This window comes from Scardinius erythrophthalmus (genome assembly GCF_964197995.2).
Source record: "Scardinius erythrophthalmus genome assembly, chromosome: 16".
NCBI classification, from domain to species: Eukaryota; Metazoa; Chordata; class Actinopteri; order Cypriniformes; family Leuciscidae; genus Scardinius; species Scardinius erythrophthalmus.
Genome location: NC_138236.1, coordinates 21,151,780 through 21,170,366, shown reverse-complemented (window position 1 = coordinate 21,170,366; position 18,587 = coordinate 21,151,780). Strand labels below are relative to the sequence as shown.

The window sequence follows — 18,587 nt, the reverse complement described above, 5'->3', positions numbered from 1 at the left end:
ACTACCAATTGGCAATGGAATTATTCTCTCTAATGGCTCAGGTATGCAGAGAATTCACAGCTTATATGAACGCCATTAGTGTTTCTGATGTTATATACCGTAGGAGTGTTAAAAATGGAAGTCCGAGCTCCTGATTTTCTGAAGGCAATTACTTATTTGTCAAAAGGGCCAATGTACATATTCAAGAGGTAAAAAACACAAGGTTCTCATCTAAATGTTTTATAGCTTGTAGATAAGATATCCTGTGTTGATGGAAGGGTGTGGAGAACTGAAATAGTGTAAAACTCCTCGCCCCCAAATCAAACACTTCACCCTTTAGTTTACAGGTCACATAAACCACTCACATGGTAACCACATTTTCTCCTCCCCTACGTCATGCTGAGGTGATTTCCAACTTCACTGTGAAACTATCAGAAATTGAACATCATTCCCTGAGGAAGAGAGACACGTACAGTACCAGGAAGCCTCTCCAAGCAAACAGGTGAGAGAGAGAGGGTAACATTTTAAACATTCCATCTGGCTTAGAAATGACATTACATGTTATGTCCCAATTCATACTTCAATCTTTGCTATAATAGCCATCAAATAAAAATGCATGTACTTATAGCAACAACACAACTTTACAGTATTTACTGTAAACTGCTAATTTTATTTAATTATATAATTTGCTGTGTGTCAGTGATGTCATATCAAACAGAAGCAATGACTTCCCAGCCACAGATGACTGTGATCAGCAACACTGTTTCACACTGGAGCTCTGATGTCTGTGACTGTTGTGAGGACTGCGGCATTTGTGAGTGTATATGTGTGCGTGAGAGATATTGACATTAATATTTTTTTATTCATGTAAATCTGTTTTGCTTATGTAATGGTAATAGAGATTATAAATTGGGTAAGTTGTTAAAGGAATAGCTTCCCTAAAAATAAAAAATTCTTCACCGAAAATAAATTATTCACTCGTGTCATTTCAAAACTGTATATGACTTTCTTTCTTTGAAGAATGTTTTTGTCCATATACTGTAAGTCAGTTGTTTTGGACCCTACTGAAAACATTTTTCAAAATATCTTCTTTCGTGTCCTGCAAAAGTAAGAAATAGAAGATTTATTTAAATAGAGGATGAGTAAATCCGAATGAACTATCTCTTCAAATAATTTGATGAGTAAGTGGCTCAAAAGCCTCATATTGCAGTGTGAATTCTGACACTGGTTTGCTCCTCAGGTCTGTGTGGGGCATTTATTCCTTGCATCTTGGGTTGTAAGGTGGCACAGGATAATGGCGACAGCTGCTGTTTGCCCTTCCTACCTGGAGCTATGATTGCATTGAGAACCAGCATCCGTGATAAATATCGTATTAATGTAGGCCATGCAAAAATATTTTCAGTATTGATTTTTTTTTTTTCTGATGTTGATGTGGTCTTGAAATTCCTGCTGAAATCTATCATCAATAACATAACATCAATAACATTGACATCAATAACAATAACAATATCAATAACATAACATCAATAACATTGGTGTCAAAGAATAGCATTGCAGTAAGTGCCTTTTGTCTTTTAGGGCTCTGTCTGTGATGACTGGGTGATTATGACCTGCTGTCCTTTCTGTGGACTCTGTCAGATGGCTCGAGAACAGAAGGCGAGAGGTTAATTTAAAGAAAATGAAGGGAAGAGAATTGCCTATTTAAAAATGCCTAGATGGCTGGATTTTTTCTTATTATTGTTTTTTTTAAATATATATTCCAAACTATATCCTGATTTAAATGACCTGTACATGTGAGTTTACATTACAAATCAATCTTTAATTAAATTATTATATTTGTTTACATAAAGTAATTGGATCAGGCATTGTGTCCCATTGTCTGGTCTTCTTTGCTCGGCCTCGAAACTTTTATGGTTCCTCTTTCTATTCCTGTTTAAAAGAGAGAACGTCTATGATAGTTTTGCAAAATTATCGGGAACAATTTAATGAAGGTAAGGTACTGAACTACATTTCTGTTTTTATTTAGAGAATATTCAAATGACTAATAGCCAGCATGATGAAATGCATTAATGAAAGATATGAGATCTTGGGTTATTTTTGCTCGCTGATGGTTTTCGAAATAGTGAGCCAGAGATTTTTTTTCTGTATTTGTACTGTTAACACTATAGTGAACAATTTGTTCACATAATGTTACAAAGCTCTTTATCTACTTTGTTCACCATGACAAGATTTATGCCTTTGTATGTATGTTAACATCAGTATCGTGAGCAAATGGTTGCATGTGAAAAAAAGAGAACTTGTAAAGAAAGTGTAATGCATTTACATAAACTTCCAAAGACATTTTATTTAACATGTTTTGTTGCTTCAATCCATTATTGTTTTATTATTTACGATTTTAAGGAAGTTGATGTAAAAACGAGTCTGAGAAGTGGGAAATTGTCACCCGAGGTGGATTATGTAAGAGTACATTAGAGAAGTTTGTTTAGGTGGAATATAATAGGAGTAATGTTTTTGTATCTACCTTTTTACTGCCTGTATTCATATACATTACTTCCATCACATTTGAAGTCATTATATTAATCTGAAAATAAATAAAATAAATACATAAAACATCCATAGTCTGTTTCTGTTGTATTTAATACATAAAAAAATAAAAAAAGTCAATTTGACAAGAGGCATTATGGATCAATATGTAACAATTTGTCCGTTTCAGATTAATTTTCAAACAGATTATAATCTTCCCCTCTTTTTTTCTAGCAGCTGGCTGTGATAAACTCTGAATATTGGATTAGGTGCTGCTCATACTGAGTGAAGAACATCGTAGTGTTGGTCTTTGATGAAGGCAGTTATTAAAAAGTGGAATTGAAAAATATGGCAGATTCTGCATGCCGCGAACTGATCCTAAAGGCGGTATTTATCTGCCTCCTTAAACTTGTCTTCAGCTACAGTTTCAGGAGTTGCATAGAGATCCCAGATTCTAACCATACAACCTTCAGATGTATTAAATGTCACGAACCAGACATAACTACAATTGTGCAAGATGTATTTACCACAGCAACAAACCTTACAGTTTCTCTCAGTAACATTACATCTGTTAAAGACCGAAGCTTCGATCGTCTGTCCAATCTTAATTCTCTGGTACTGGACGTTAACCATATTGTTAAAATCCACAAAGATGCTTTTAATAATCTGCATCAACTTCAGATTTTAAATCTGTCCTGCAATAGCATATCATCTCTCCACCGTGATGTCTTCAGTGACCTCCATAACCTCACACAGCTGCTCCTGGGAAACAACAAACTCAATAATACTGATATGTTCCTGTTTTCCAAATTGACAAACCTTCAGATTCTTGACCTACGCCGGAATAACCTGAAAAACTTTTCCGCTTTGGTTGAATGCATAACAAACCTGTCCAGCTTGATAAAGCTGGACCTTTCTTTTAACAAGCTTACCACCCTGCATCACTCCCACCGTCTGCCAGAGTCGCTTGCCATACTCTACCTAAGTGATAATAATCTATACAAACTGGGATGTGACAAGTCTTTCCTAATGTATGTGAAAGTGCTAGATTTCTCAGACAACAAAAGGTTATCATTCGAGGCTTTTCAGGGCCTGAATCTGGAGAATATAACGTACCTGCGCTTGCGCTTTACCAACGTCTCTGTTACCAAGCTTCTTACTTGTACCAATGTACGACCATGGAGCATCGACTTCTCTGGTTTGAAACTGAAGGACTCTCGTGCGCTGTCTTCGCTGTGTTTTCATCTGCAAGATCACCACCATAAAAAGCAACACATACCTAAAATGTTTCTCGAGGGCAATTCCATAAGAACTTTAAAAAACAACACATTTTATCATTGCCCCAATATCACAGGTGTAATGGACCTCTCACGGAACGAAATGAAACAAACGGGTTGCTTGCAGTTTCTGCATGGTCAGAACCAACTGGAAAGTCTCAAATTGGAACATAACCATCTGACCAAACTAATGTCCTGCAACAAAACGGAAAAGCTCTACAGCCTGAGAAACCTGAGCTATCGATACAATCGTATTCTACAGGTCAGTGGTTTTGCCTTCAGTAATACACCAAAATTAACAAACCTCGAGCTAAATATAAACATAATTGCTTATATGGATCATAAAGCCTTAAGTGGACTCAAAGATCTTGTTACACTTCGCCTGGACAACAACCTTTTGACCGATATCTACAACGACAGCTTTGAAGATCTTACCAGCCTGAAGACTCTCAACCTGCGCAACAACCAAATAGCTGTAATTTTCAACTATACTTTTCATTCTCTGTCAAATCTAAGTATTTTAGATTTAGGCGGGAACAAGATCACTCAGCTGAAGCCACATGCATTTGATGGGCTGCATAGCTTGGCCAATTTGTATTTAGATAGAAATCGTCTGAATATGATCGACAGCCGTCTCTTTGGGAAACTTCATGCCACCCTGCAGGTGCTGGATTTACAGGATAACCACATTCGGTATTTGAAAGAGCATACATACTCGCCGTTTATTAATATGTCGAGGCTTCTCGACCTGAAACTTGATGCGCAGAAACCAAATGGCATATACTTGTTGCCGCGTGCGTTTTTCCGGGGTCTAACTTCTCTAAAAAGTCTTTACCTCACCAACAACCATATCATTGGATTTGGTGATGAAACATTTGATGACCTGAAAAACTTGGAGTTTTTAACTCTAGTTGACTCATGTGTCGGGATCGCCCAACTCAAACCTGGTATTTTCAAAAACCTTAGAAAATTGAAGATGTTATTTGTTGAGAACATGGGGATTAAATCTTTTTCAAAAGAGGTCTTTGGAAATTTGACAGGACTAAAGACACTACATCTGAATCGCAATGCCATGATGTCTTTGGACATCAGTTTACTGGACAATCTGACCAATCTAACATACATTGACATGCGCAGTTGTCCTCTCAGTTGTGGCTGTCAGAATAGTGATCTACAGAACTGGACTTTAAGCAATAAGAGACTCCAATTTCCATATCTTTACAATATTACATGCCAAGACCATCCAGGCTCATATTTTCACAACTTTGATACTAATGTTTGTTATTTGGACATAGAACTCTACCTCTTTTCCTTAACTTTTACATTCACAATATTATTAACCTTAATACCATTTCTCTATGTCAGACTTTATTGGAAGTTTAAGTACGGCTACTATGTGTTTCGATCATGGTTTGGAGAACAGTGGCGTCGCTTAAGGGACCAGGAAGAGAAATACAAGTATGATGCCTTTGTTTCATACAACTCAGCAGATGAAGAATGGGTAATGGAACAGTTGCTGCCGAATCTCGAGGGTTCTTCATTTCGGCTCTGCCTCCACCACAGAGATTTCGAACTGGGCCGCGATATTGTCGACAACATTGTGGCTGCTGTATATGGAAGTCGCAAAACGATCTGTGTGGTCAGTCAGAGCTTCCTTCGCAGTGAATGGTGCTCACTGGAGATCCAGCTGGCCAGCTATCGTCTCTTTCAAGAAATGCAGGATGTGCTTTTGCTGGTCTTTCTGGAGCCTATACCAAAGCGGCAACTGTCCACTTATCACCGTATGAGAAAGGTCATGCTCAAAAAGACCTATTTGCAATGGCCTGGGTTAAATTGTTCTGATCCAAGCAGTGCAAAAGAACTGTTCTGGAATCAGTTAAAGAGAGCACTAAGGAGCAGCAACACTGAAAGCCAAGAGGAACAGAAGATAAAGGAAGAGAATTATCAGAAGAGACAAGAGAAGGACATGGAGGAAACCGAATATTTTGTGAATCAGACACCAATTGATGAGGAAGTATATTACCTGATGCCCTGACTACACGTATAAAACCAAATTTACAGTTTAAGTTTAATTTAATTTACTTGAATAAAAGGCTATAAATTCTGCAGGCCGCATATATTGCAATATGTAAAAAAATGAATAAATATTGGAAAAGATACAAACTGGGAATACTGGAAGGTATTTTTAATTTTTATTTGGCTTTTGTGGTGAAAATGTAATGAAAATTTATAAAATAATATAATTAAATAAATAGAAATTCAACAGGTAAAATAACTGTGATCTACTTACTTTACAAGAGAGTATTAAATTGAATTCTTATATTTTAGTTTACTACAAGATATTTTAGCAGAAATTGCACAACTGAAATTGTGAAATCAGTTTGATAGAAAAATGTCAATTTTGTATTGCTTTATTAAAAGGATATAACAAAATCACATGCATCTTATTTTTACAGTATACTGAACTTATTCCACTCAGAGTCCACTCAAGTTATATAGAATAAAAGAAAATTTAAAGAAGAAATTTGACTAGATTAATAAATAAAATAAAATAAAATAAACTTAATAAGCAGTGGTTTTGATATTTGTACACCAAAAAAGTGATTTGATCTTAAAAAGTGTTTCACTTTTACTACCAGTGTTACCAGTTATAAACGAATATATTAGAGAAATCATAATGTAAGTACTCTGAACTCTCAAATTCAAATCACATGTAGAGGTGATGGTCTTTAAATTTTTGTAAATATAAAAAGGTAAATCTGTAATGCAAAGAAAAAATGTTTTACTCATCTAAAGACAGTAAGAAGATGCATAGTTGGACCATATCATCACCTATGATGATTCGATGAGATTAACCATGGCAAACAACAGCCTTTGCTATAGGTAAAGGGGAGGGTAAAATGGTGTGTTTGATCTGGGATATTGAGTCATACCAAGCCAGTCTGACCTGCGCTGTGTGTTAGATGGATGTGGACAGCGGAAAAAGGGCTCATACTGAAAGCCCTCTGAGAGATAGGACGCTGAGAATGAAAAGGGAGCCCTTCTTTCTCTTTCATCCTGAACTTGCTGCAGAACGGACCATCTGGATCCCTCAAAGGATGGTTCTTGTGGTTTTAGTTTTCTGCTCTCATGTAAGAGATATGAATTAAAATTAAGATCTGTTTCTTCTGTACACTGATGAGAGATTCTGGAGAGATCTAAATGAACACTTTTCGAACTCTCCCCTGTGCTCGTTGACTGCTGCTGGGAGTCGGAGTTCACAGGATGATCAAGCCAGGTGGGGGCTCTGAGTATAGGGACGGCATGCTGGGTAAAGGTCTGGCTCTGGTTAAGGAGGTGTCTGCTGGGATGATGCTGAGCTCTGAAGCAATCCTGAGACAATTCAGCTGCCCTCCACTGGTCAAACTGCAAAAACTGACAAATCGAATTCAGATGCCAAAAATAGCCTAAATATATCTTTCCTCTGTAATAGTACAGTTTACGACAACTTTAGTATTATTTGGACTTAATTCTTTACTTTTTTGTTGAGAGACATTAAACGTTGTATCTGATTTCACTGACTCACCATGTCTGTGTGTGATTGTTGTGGTTCTTGTAGAGAGAATGGAGGGGAAGAGGTGTTCCACTCTTGTATCCTTCGTTTCTTGGTGGAAGCTCCTCTGTCCAAGTCCAGCCTAACTTCCTCTGCTAAGTAATCGTGCTGCATGGCACTGTCTAGGAAGCAGAGAGGTCATTTCAAACTTCTATCATGTACACAAATATTATATCATGAGACAAGGGTTAATGACATGACACTCGTTTTTTTTTTTTTTTTTTTTTTTTTTATACAGGATATAAAAATGCAATTAATATACCCCCGGTATAACACAGACAAGGCTTAACTGTTTTAACTGTTTTAACTGAAAGATACTTGCACTGACATATCTTAAAATATGTCAATGCCATTGTTTTGACCTCAAGATGCACACCAGTAATGTTTTTGTCTAAGCCATATTTATAAAAGCTACTTAAATGCCCTAATTGAACTAAGCTTAATCCTGGCTTAATCTAAGCTCTGTCTGTGAAACCGGGCCATAATGATTTGAATAAATCTCTTTAATGATAAGCATATTTTTATTTTTCTAAATTAAAATTCATTATTCATTCATTATTTTGGGGGTGCATTAAGTTAAAAATGTCGGAGTTACACATCTGTCCTAATACCATAAAAAATAAATTAAAAAAAAACTCGAGTAGTTTGGTATATTCTTTTATATATATATATATATATATATATATATTTTTTTTTTTTTTTTTTTTTTCAGAAAAAATAAGCATCAAAGCAGTTCCGTTGAAATATTATAAACATTTGATAGACTCATGTTGTGCAACCAATGTGCAGTAGCATGCAGGAAAATAAACAAATAAAACAGGAACGATATCATGTCTGTTTCGAGGTTAATAATTATCTTACATTCACAAATAATTTGACCTTTTATTAAAAAGACTAGGTTATTTCATACTGAAAATGGTCATAGCTTTAAATTTAAAATGTTGTTGAAAATAGAATAAAAGTTTTTTGAAAAGCAACCTAAATACAAAGATTACATTTCTAGGAACTTGCTTAAACTGTATCTCTAAAAGATTTTTCCTTTTCTTTATCTTGGACACTCTTACCTGTCACTGAACCACAAATGTCAAAAAAGTGACATACCTTTCCAAATCTCCATGTTCCTGCTGTAACACCTATCCTCGTTCTCCACTGCATGGCTAAAAGATGAACAATCTTTATGACTCTGCCCTGAGCTGAGCTGAGAGGAAGCTTGTTTCGCATTCAAGAATGAGTGTAGCCTATGCAGGTTGTGCTCTAACTGGAAGCCATGTCTTTTTTGTAAAGTCTGCATTAGCACCTCTCTACACTCGGCCAGCAGGGGACGCCGATGGCTTGGTACATGGAGCTCTGAAGCCTGGCACAAACGTGTTGCCAGTCTTTTCACTGCTTCCCTACAAGATTTTGACATTTGCTCCCTCTGCTTGACATTATCTGCCAATTGACCAGCCCCAGAGTCCAGCTCAGATAGAGAAGTTAAAGTTTGCAGATTTTCCAACATTTGCGGCACTTCCATGTTTGGAAATCCCATCATTGTAGAAGCTTTCTCAAATATCTGAATATTCATAAAACCATTTTCTTGGTTTCCTTCATCATGAGTGTCTGTTTGTGAAATATCAGAGTTATTCTTATTTTTTTCAACTGGAGTAGAGCATAACTGATGAACCGGGTCATTTTCTAAGGATGACAAAACCATGTGTTCAGTTTCTCTTGGGCTACTTGGACTATCTTGCCTTGTTTTGTTACTAGTATCTTCTTTCCTGGTGTTGGCATTTCTGTCACACTTCCCGTCTTCTCTAGACAATCCCATAGGCCCTGCGTCTCCGCTATTAGTCTGAATACCAGTTTCTTTTCCAATAAGCTCCTTTCTTAAACTTTTCTTCCTCTTCACATGTGGTGTCGTATTGTTTTCTTGTTCCTGGAGTGGTTCCTGTACTTCATCGAGAGTGCAGTCCTGGTCTGAATCAGGTAACGTTACTGGGGGAGATAGCGGTGATGTAATGTGCGTCATAGACTGTTTTCTTTGCTCTTTTTTCTGCTTATCTTTCTTTATTTGGTCGCTCACCAGCCTCTCAATATCTATGGACCTAACCTCATGGCTGAAAAGGCCTCGGATGGAGGTAAGGCGTCCTTCAGTTATGATGCTTGGCTTCTGGGGAATTAATGGCTTAGCGAATGTGCTCTCTTTTCTTGAACAAGACAGTGGATGGATGTGGCGGCACTGTGCTTTCTCACCGGCTTCCTTTCTACTGTGCTGACTGTATGTGTGAGACCGGTTTCTCTCCTGACCTCGAACCTGATTCCTCTCCTTCCTGGTTTTAAGACGCCTTACTTTATGTGATGCGTTGCAATGCACATCGGTATTCATGCTGTTGCTACATGCTGGTTTGCAGTTGTGGACAGCATTGGCTGCATGACATGAAGACTTAGTTTTGAGACTGTGGTGGTCCTTGGATGTCTTTGGCAGGCTGTGTTTATGTGGAAAATTTTTGCAGGATTGGTGGCTCATCTTCATGTTGAGACTATAAAACACACGTTATTAAAATTAAATGAGTCTGTTATGTATTTAAATAATTTAAGTAATCTGAGTTACTAGTCACATGCTTATTGTAGTTATGTTCACCACACCGGTTTAGCAACATACATCAAATAAAGAGCATTCTTTGTGTTCAAACGGTTGAATGAAATGCTTTCTTCATTATCAAATAGACATATAATATATAAATATATCAAACCACCACATGAAATCGGTATACCTGCAGTTGAGTCCAAAGGCCGTTAAGTTATAACTTTTCGTTGCTTGGCAACGTGCTTCGAAAGATGACCGTCAAATGCAGATCTCTACAAAGACTATTTCGCCCAAGAGAATTGCTATTAAGTAATGTTTTAAAGTTTGACATACATTTGCACCACTGAAAACTAAAAAACGAAGGAGATTTAATTACCTTTTTTGCTTTTATAAAGTTTTGTGCTTTTTTATAAGTCGACTGTTCTCGGCGATCTGCCAGTAATGCCTGGTTCGATATTCCTGCTTCCGGGGTTTGGCAGCTGACCGCTGGCTGGCTGACTGATTGAACACTGAACTCTGCTGTGGTTACATTTGTTGGTAACGATATTTCCCATTCTTAAAATGAATATGAATCGACATAAGTGCTAATATGTATTGCAAATACTTATGTATCATATTACGCATTGTTTTAAAGCGTTTTTGTGTCTTGTTCTTCTAAAAGGAGACATCTGCATGCTAAGTGCTACATTAGCTATGTGAGCTACTCAGTTAAAAAGCATTTTTAACTAGCATTAATAATCTTTAAGACGTTAACTTTGTGATATACTCAAACGCCCAACCAATTATTATTTACAAGCTGCTATTTTTTCATCAACTATTTTGTGAGGTTAACTACTGCAATGCAAACTTCATCAAAAATAGCACTAGTAGTAAAGCTGTGAAAAATGTAACGTTAGCCGTGTTTGTGCTTGTCATACGGATACGATGCGTACAAAGTACATAAGACAACCATAGTACAACTTGTTTTAATTTAATATTTTGCATGTTAAAGCACAATATTGTGCTCAAAATTGTATAATCTCAAATGTTGTTTGGGCTTATAAGAGGATCCATTTTTAACGCTACTGGAAAAATTTAACTCATCTCCCTCCATGTCTTTCCTCAGGAAGTAATGAGTGGAGATTCTAACCCTGCAGCCACACCCACCCCCTGTCAGGACACACAGGGAGATGGCCGATGGATGTCATTGGTGGTTCTTTTGTACAATTAACAACACAATATTACAACCTTAGTGTACCTATTAGACTGCTTATATATCCTGTTGTTTTATCTGCCAAAAACACAGTTAGCCACTAGCCAGCATCTTCTCTAATATGCAAACAGAGTCGTAATGGCATTTTTATGTGTTCTCATCTATGCAGCACAATCGATTTGTGTCGGACAGTAAAGGAAAAGAGCCGGATGTTCTGTTTATTGGCGATTCACTTATCCAGCTTCTGCATGAGTTTGAGGTACAGCATTCTTATCAACGACTGCATAAATACGTGCTAGGTTTTGTATACAAGAAAAAATATAATATTAGGGGTGTAATGGTACACAGAATGACGGTACAATAGGATAAATTCTCACACTTTAGTTTAGGGCCCAATTCTCACCATTAACTATGACTTTTGCCTCAATATATAAACCCCTAATTACTGCTTATTAGATAAGCATTTTATTGGACTGTCCTGCTTTTAATGCAAGTAGAAAACATTTGTATGAAATAAGCTTATGCAAGGATTTGTTTAGTAACAATTTACTACAAAAAGGTTTTAGAATTTTTATCATGTTAATGTTAAAAATCTTGAATAAATGCTGTGTTTTTTCTGTTTTTTTATTTTTATTGTATACATGTAGCTCTTGTATTTTTGTAATTCAGTTTTTGCCATGAAGATAGTCACAGATGCTGACATGGCATTAAATAAAACTACACTGATACTGCTTATTAGTTAGTACGGTTAAGTTTATGTATTGGGTGGGATTAAGGGATGTAGAATATGGTCGTGCAGAATAAGGCATTAATATGTGCTTTATAAATACTAATAAACAGCAGATATCATAGTAATATGGATGCGAAGCAGCTAGTTAATAGCGAGAATTGGACCCTAAACTAAAGTGTTACCAGAAAAAGCAACAAATCCACAATGCTAGGTTTCTTTTCTTTTGAACTGACAGTAGTGCAAATTACAGTTTGTTCCACCTAACGACATTTAGTCTATTTTTTATTAGCACTAATGCAGACTTTTTCTTTTTCTTTTTTCTTTTATTACAATATGGATTATTAAATTATTTAAAGCTATGAGAACAGCAACTACCTGTTTAAAGGCCATTTTCAGCATTTTACTAGTGTTATTTCTGTATTACTTGATGTCGGCAGGTTTGGCGAAAGCTGTTTTCCCCTCTCCATGCACTAAACTTTGGGATTGGTGGAGATGCTACACAGCATGTACTGTGGAGACTCATCAATGGAGAACTGGACCACATCAGCCCAAAGGTAAATGACCTGCAACAGGTAGGGCAGGTGCTCAAGCAGAAAAAATGTTAGTTACATACTGTAGAACACCTTTAAATTACTTTAATATATATTTATTTAAATGAGTACGAATAGGGCACTCCAGACTAACTCGTATGTTTCTGTTAATCGGTGAAGATCCTGTTTTATGCCCCTTGTGCCAGAATCCATTATTACTGAAGCATATTTTGATGGACTGTGATAGATTGAACTCTGTTAGAGTTCTTTATTTTTCAGTTGACTCTTAATGACATAACACCAGATCTGATTTTAGAATTTTTTTTATCAAAGATAAAATGTAAAAATCTATTTTTAATCGTTCTTTTTTAATCTCTTTCTCGCCATGAATTTAGAGATAGCTGGCATGGCTTTCGTTTCAACTATATAAAAACAAACAATTTAATAATTAAATTAGTTCTTTGCTGGCATTATGCTGGAATTGGTAAATTAAATCAATGTTGTGCGTTACTGACAGAAATTACCATTTATTATTAATATTATTCTATTATTATTTTGATGTACTTGGACTTCATTTACAGTTGCGGGAATGTTATTAAATTAGTTTTAAAATGTAACATTTTAAATATAGAAATATGAAATTAATTAATTAAATAATATTGATACTTTTCTATGAAACTGAAACCACCAGTAGGTGGCGGCAAGTCTTAATAAGTGAGTCAAAGAATCATTCATTCACTGATCCATTCAAACCGGCTGATTTATTCATGAACAAAACTAATTTAACTATTATTACAATATCTAAATATGGCCAACCTAACTAGGCAATAGTCCTAGATTAAAGGAACCTTTAATTCAAATAATTTAATTAATGAGTCAATACATCATCAGTTCTTCCAAAACATGTTTTTGTCTTACCCTGTTTTAAGTGTTTATATTTTAGACCTAGTGAGATGGTTTTTGCAGGAAATTGTGTACATGCGTCACTCGCTCGTGTGTCGTCATATCTGTAAATAGAGAAAAGTTGATCCGGCTACTTTGATACGTGTGGAAGTGTGGGTTGACATGGAACAGCTAAATCTCAAACCTCCTGGGAATCACCTGTTTTAAAGGAGAACTCCGGTCAATTTTAACACTGAGCTCATTTTTTTGTAAATTTGGAGTGCTGTCAATACAGAGAACGATGACAAAAATCGGTGTTGCCTACACCGTGTTATCCTCTTTTTAAAATTTGCACCCTGTTGACTTCAATGGGGCAAGTACTAAACCTGCTTTTAGCCTCTTAACATCCTTGATGTGTCATTACAAGTGCACAGCTAATGTGACTGATTCCTTTCGAGTGATCACGGGTGAATCTGACTGCAGTATATGTGAAAGATATGAATAAAAATGATGTTATTTCAGCCAGCGCACATACCTGTATTTTCTTCCTTTTTTCGGTTGAAGTCCATAGTAATCGATTATCGAGTTCACGCGCGTGATCATAGGTACTAAACCTATGCGTGTGAACTCGACAATCGATTACTACCGACAAAAAAAAGAGTCTGTTGGCAAAAAGGGAATCTTTGTATTCTTTCTATGAAGTGAATCATTTGTGTATGGATCCCTTATTTTTAAGGAAACATGAAGGAAATGGTCACAGATGATACTGTTTAGACGTCTGAAGTTAATTATCAAAACAAACTTAAAGACCCTCTTCTAGCAGAAATAGTTACTAATGTCTTATTTGTTCTGTTGGTCTGCAGGTGGTGGTGTTGTGGGTGGGCACTAATAATCATGGTCACACTCCAGAACAGATTCTTGGAGGCATCATGGCCATTGTCAATGTGATCCATCAGAAGCTGCCTCATGCTCACACTCTTGTGTTGGTTAGTTATCTCAGCTCCTTCCTCTCAGTCACAACATCTTGAAAATAATTTAATCCTCAATTGAATTCATCACACCAGTCTTGTCAATTTCCATCAGTGCTGATTGTGATGTTCTTGGCCATTATGACTTGTTTAACAGAGAAATGGACAAAAAAAAAAAGTAACAAAAATAGAACTGTCCAAAAATTATACAAATAATTTAATCATATAAATGCTTTCCTGTAGCTTAAACAGTAGAGCGTTGGCGCTTGCAACGCCAAGGTCATGGGTTTGATTCCCAGGGAAAGCAAGAACTGTAAGAATGTAAATCTGTACCTTGAAATGCAGTGTAAGTCACTTTGGATAAAAGCGTCTGCCAAATGCATAAATGTAAATGTAAATGAACATGTGAATCCAGGGTACTATAATGTACTCTACTGTACAAAACTTTGTAAGATAGATTTTTTAAAGAAATTATTACTTTTATTCAGCATGGATGCCTTAAATGGGTCAAAAGTGACAGTAAAGACTTGTGATGTTACAAAAGATTTCTATTTAAAAAATATGCTGTTCTTTTGCATCATGTTACTACAAAAATAAGCAGCACAGTTATCACCTTTGATAATAAGAAATGTTTTTTGAGTGCCAGCCCATTGATTTCTGAAGGATTATGTGACATTGTAGATTGGAGTAATGATGTTGAAAATTAAGCTTTGCCATCAAATGAATAAATTACATGTTATAAAATATTAAAGTAGAAAATGGTTATTTTAAATTGTAATAATATTTCACAATATTACTGTTTTTACTGTGATTTTGTTAGATATCTCATAAACCTTTTGAACGGTTATGCATATTCAGTCATTTTGACCATTGACAAAAAGCTCCTTTTTTGTCTTTTAGACATATCCTCAATAGATATTGGTGTCTCATTAAAAGGCTCAAACTTATTGCATCTGTTGGAAGGTAATTCTCTTTCTTTCCTCACCACTAGGGGTTGCTGCCGAGAGGTAAAAGTCCAAACCCTCTTCGTGAGCGTAACGCGAGTGTGAATGCTCAAGTTCAGGCTGAGGTAGCGTCTCTGTCTCATGTCTCTTTTCTGGACATGGACCCTGGGTTCGTTCAGTCCGACGGTTCCATCGCACATCAGGACATGTATGATTATCTGCACCTCACGCCGCAGGCCTACCAGAGGGTGTGCCAGCCCTTGCATGAATGCATCAAATCCCTTTTAGATAAACAAGCCCCATGAACGCAAACACAAAATATAGCATAAACACCCTTTCCTGTGAAATGACGGATGTCTCATCATTTATGCTCTACAATTAGAGCCTTATTGAGATGTAAACACCCTGAGGAAAAAACACATGACTGTTTAAGACACAAACGAATATATCACACACAACAACACACCAATTCCTGTCAGTATGCTTGTTACTACAAAAATAGATTTTGCTTTAGAGACGGCATAAAGGGATAGTTGCAAACTGTCATGCCATTCCTCATGTAGCTTCAAACATCTTATGACTTTTTATTTCTATAAACATATATACCACCCCCCCCCCACACACACACACACACAGAGAATAAATAGTCATACAGTTTTGTTATGACATGAAGGTATAATGTCAGAGCTTTCATTTTTGGGTCAACTATCCCTTAAAATGTCAGATTTATTCTCTTTACGCAAAATGCATTACATTATGAAGTCTGTACATATATAAACAGACTTTGCTTGTTGTTGTTTTGCAGTGTAATGGTGATGAGTAGAGGTTGTTGAAGTGTACATAATGGCTGCGTGCTGCTATCATGGTTTGATTGACCAAGACTTCCTTTTGATCCTTGTGTAGGAAACAGCAGATTTCTCGTAAGCAGTCTATTTGCTGCTCTTCAGATGTTGGAAACTGCTTGTTTATTTGTTGAAAGGAACAATGTGGGTTAATTTGGTTTTGTTTTCCGTCAGTGATCCTTCATAGTACATGCCCATAGTCTCTTTTCTGAGAAAAAAAGGGTAGGTGCTTCACACAATGTTACGTACCTTTAAAATGATTCCATAAGATTTATTGTTTTGGATACTTACTTTGCAGGAATTCTTTGTGGTAAACATTGAATTAGTGTTTCAGTTATTTTTGTACAGTGTTTTTCTTATTTTTGGAATGAATTCTCTCCTTCACCTCCAGGTAAATCACGTGTACTTTAGGCACCAGGGGTATCTGACTGAAAGATTTACAAGGTGGATAAAATCCAACCTCGTAACTAGAGACAAGGAGTGGGTGTGGGTGGTCCTTGCATGGCTCAGTTTCTAATAAGCAGAGAATTGAAATGACAAGAGTCTGATCACTTTCTTCATTTTAATTTCTGGATGTGTTACAACCAATCAGCCCACCGTCACTTTCAAATGCTGATGAATATGTTTAAATGTTAAGGTGTATGATTGTTCTGCTGCTTTGTCCTGGTGTTTGTGTTCGTACTGTCTTGTCTGATGGGCTTTTGTGAACATTATCATCTTCTAATGATTCCAGAAATTGTGTCTCCCTAATGACTTGTGTTGAGATTCCAGCCTGAGGGTTAGATGTCATGTCTGGTGCTGCGATAAACAACTATCATGTCAAAATTATGGAATAAAACCTGGAAAACCTTTCAAATGTGTTGTTGTTTTGAATTTCTATTTTAAGCTGTCTTTTGTTATGTAGGACAAATTTAGTTTGAAAACATTTGTCAAGTTCTTAGAAGTGTATTATATTCAGTTTTTAAATATACAGTACACTGTTCAAACCTTTCGGGTTGGTATGATTTTTTTTAAAGAAGTCATGTACAGTAAGCTCACCAAGGCTGTATTTAGTGGATCAAAATACAGTACACATTGTGAAATATTATTACAATGTTAAATAACTGTTTTCTATTTTAATATACAGTGCTATGCATAAGTTTAGACACCCATGCTAAAGTTGACTAAAAAGAGGAATAAAAAATCATCTTTTGGAAATTGAACTTAATGCCTTAATTTAAAAAATTAGGAAAAATCCAACCTTTAAGGACACCAATTTTCTTTGTGAATGAATAATGTATCGTAAAGAAATAAATGTTCTTCCTTAAAATGCAGGGTGCATAAGTTTGGACACCCCTATGTTAAATTCCCATAGAGGCAGGCAGATTTTTATTTTTAAGTATTTTTTTTTTTTTTTTTTTTTTAGGATACTATGCATCCTGATAAAGTTCCCTTGGCCTTTGGAATTAAAATAGCCCCACATCATCACATAGCCTTCACCATACCTAGAGATTGGCATGGGGTACTTTCCATAAGATCATCTCTCAATGCAAATCAAACTAGCTATTAGGCTAACTGAAATAAAACCATGCCAATCTCTATGGGAATTTAACATAGGGGTGTCCAAACTTATGCACCCTGTATTTTAAGGAAGAACATTTATTTATTTACGATACATTATTCATTCACAAAGAAAATTGGTGTCCTTAAAGGTTGGATTTTTCCTAATTTTTTAAATTAAGGCATTAAGTTCAATTTCCAAAATATGATTTTTTATTCCTCTTTTTAGTCAACTTCAGTATGGGTGTCTAAACTTATGCATAGCACTGTATTTATGAATGTAATTTATTCCTGTGATGGCAAAGCTGAATTTTCAGCATCATTACTCTCCGGTGTCACATGATCCTTCAGAAATCATTTTAATATGCTGATTTGCTGCTCAAGAAACATTTCCTATTATTATCAGTGTTAATATTAAAACAGTTAATATTTAAGTTGAATTCTTTTTTGAATAGATAGTTGAAAAGAAACATTTATTTGAAATAGAAAACTTTTGTAACATTATGAATGTCTTTTGAACAATTTAATGTGCCGTCGCTTTTTTAAAAATCGTTCCCCAAACTTTTGAAGGGAAGTGTTTATATTATATTAAGGTAATATATATAATATATATATATCTGAAGGGGATATTTCTTTTTAAATTATCACAAGATGAGGAAAATGTTTATATTTTTTGAAAATATGAAGGAAAAACGAAACACTAAACTTGGTTAAATTACTTGGCAAAAAAAGGCAAAGAACAGCTACAGGTTTGATTTTACTAAACAGGATCCACTCACAGGAAAACACATAACTACAACATAATCAGTTATTAATTTTCCGTTGGTTATTGCATGTGTTCATATTCATATTCATGTTTTTGTGTATGAAAGCCTGTCCAAAAATTATGTCTACACAATTTGGCATGGGTTATTACAAATAAAACAATTGACTGCAAGCACAACTACAATCATATTATTACAAAGTCATTAAATACATTTGTTATAATATTTAAATAAAGGGAAAAGATGTCAATTTTCCAAT

The 18,587-nt window shown here is 35.7% G+C and overlaps 4 protein-coding genes across 8 annotated transcripts; 3 read left to right on the top strand and 1 right to left on the bottom strand.

Annotated features, from left to right (window-relative positions):
- Positions 1-681: 681 nt before the first annotated feature.
- On the top strand, positions 682-1,647 carry cnfn (cornifelin; the record flags this gene model as incomplete). Its single annotated transcript, XM_081387838.1, has 3 exons — positions 682-793; positions 1,220-1,356; positions 1,558-1,647. 3 exons carry the CDS (start codon positions 682-684, stop codon positions 1,645-1,647), a joined length of 339 nt encoding a protein of 112 aa, XP_081243964.1.
- A 1,203-nt stretch (positions 1,648-2,850) lies between these two features.
- Positions 2,851-5,864, top strand: tlr21 (toll-like receptor 21; the record flags this gene model as incomplete). The annotated part of the gene is made up of 1 exon (XM_081388545.1): positions 2,851-5,864. One exon carries the CDS (start codon positions 2,851-2,853, stop codon positions 5,812-5,814), a length of 2,964 nt encoding a protein of 987 aa, XP_081244671.1. The 3' UTR covers positions 5,815-5,864.
- Positions 5,865-6,175: 311 nt separating this feature from the next.
- prr19 (proline rich 19) lies at positions 6,176-10,404 on the bottom strand. The gene is made up of 5 exons (XM_081389878.1): positions 10,314-10,404; positions 10,125-10,218; positions 8,473-9,890; positions 7,345-7,493; positions 6,176-7,193 (listed from the first exon to the last, which is right to left on the bottom strand). Exons 3-5 carry the CDS (start codon positions 9,881-9,883, stop codon positions 6,657-6,659), a joined length of 2,097 nt encoding a protein of 698 aa, XP_081246004.1. The 5' UTR covers positions 9,884-9,890; positions 10,125-10,218; positions 10,314-10,404; the 3' UTR covers positions 6,176-6,656.
- Positions 10,374-16,878, top strand: pafah1b3 (platelet-activating factor acetylhydrolase, isoform Ib, gamma subunit). Of its 5 annotated transcripts, none has more exons than XR_014031870.1 (8): positions 10,378-10,474; positions 11,043-11,126; positions 11,299-11,388; positions 12,297-12,413; positions 14,135-14,257; positions 15,231-15,391; positions 16,087-16,247; positions 16,417-16,878. XR_014031870.1 is itself a non-coding variant. In XM_081389882.1 (8 exons), exons 2-7 carry the CDS (start codon positions 11,049-11,051, stop codon positions 16,210-16,212), a joined length of 594 nt encoding a protein of 197 aa, XP_081246008.1. In that variant the 5' UTR covers positions 10,378-10,474; positions 11,043-11,048; the 3' UTR covers positions 16,213-16,247; positions 16,417-16,878. The 5 variants fall into 5 exon arrangements, 4 of the variants coding, with proteins under 4 accessions (XP_081246006.1, XP_081246005.1, XP_081246008.1 ...); XM_081389882.1 differs by having other exon boundaries at positions 15,231-15,403; positions 16,200-16,247; XM_081389880.1 differs by having other exon boundaries at positions 10,374-10,474; positions 16,087-16,878.
- The last annotated feature ends 1,709 nt before the right edge of the window (positions 16,879-18,587 follow it).

Coding starts and splice junctions, on each gene's coding strand:
- prr19 (XM_081389878.1), bottom strand. CDS start 9,883: ATGAAGATGAGCCACCAATCCTGCAAAAATTTTCCACATAAACACAGC. Junction 7,494..8,472: donor GAACATGGAGATTTGGAAAG/GTATGTCACTTT, acceptor TCTGCTTCCTAG/ACAGTGCCATGCAGCACGAT. Junction 7,194..7,344: donor AACAATCACACACAGACATG/GTGAGTCAGTGA, acceptor TCGATTTGTCAG/TTTTTGCAGTTTGACCAGTG.
- pafah1b3 (XM_081389879.1), top strand. CDS start 11,049: ATGAGTGGAGATTCTAACCCTGCAGCCACACCCACCCCCTGTCAGGAC. Junction 11,389..12,296: donor AGCTTCTGCATGAGTTTGAG/GTACAGCATTCT, acceptor TGATGTCGGCAG/GTTTGGCGAAAGCTGTTTTC. Junction 12,414..14,134: donor TGGACCACATCAGCCCAAAG/GTAAATGACCTG, acceptor GTTGGTCTGCAG/GTGGTGGTGTTGTGGGTGGG.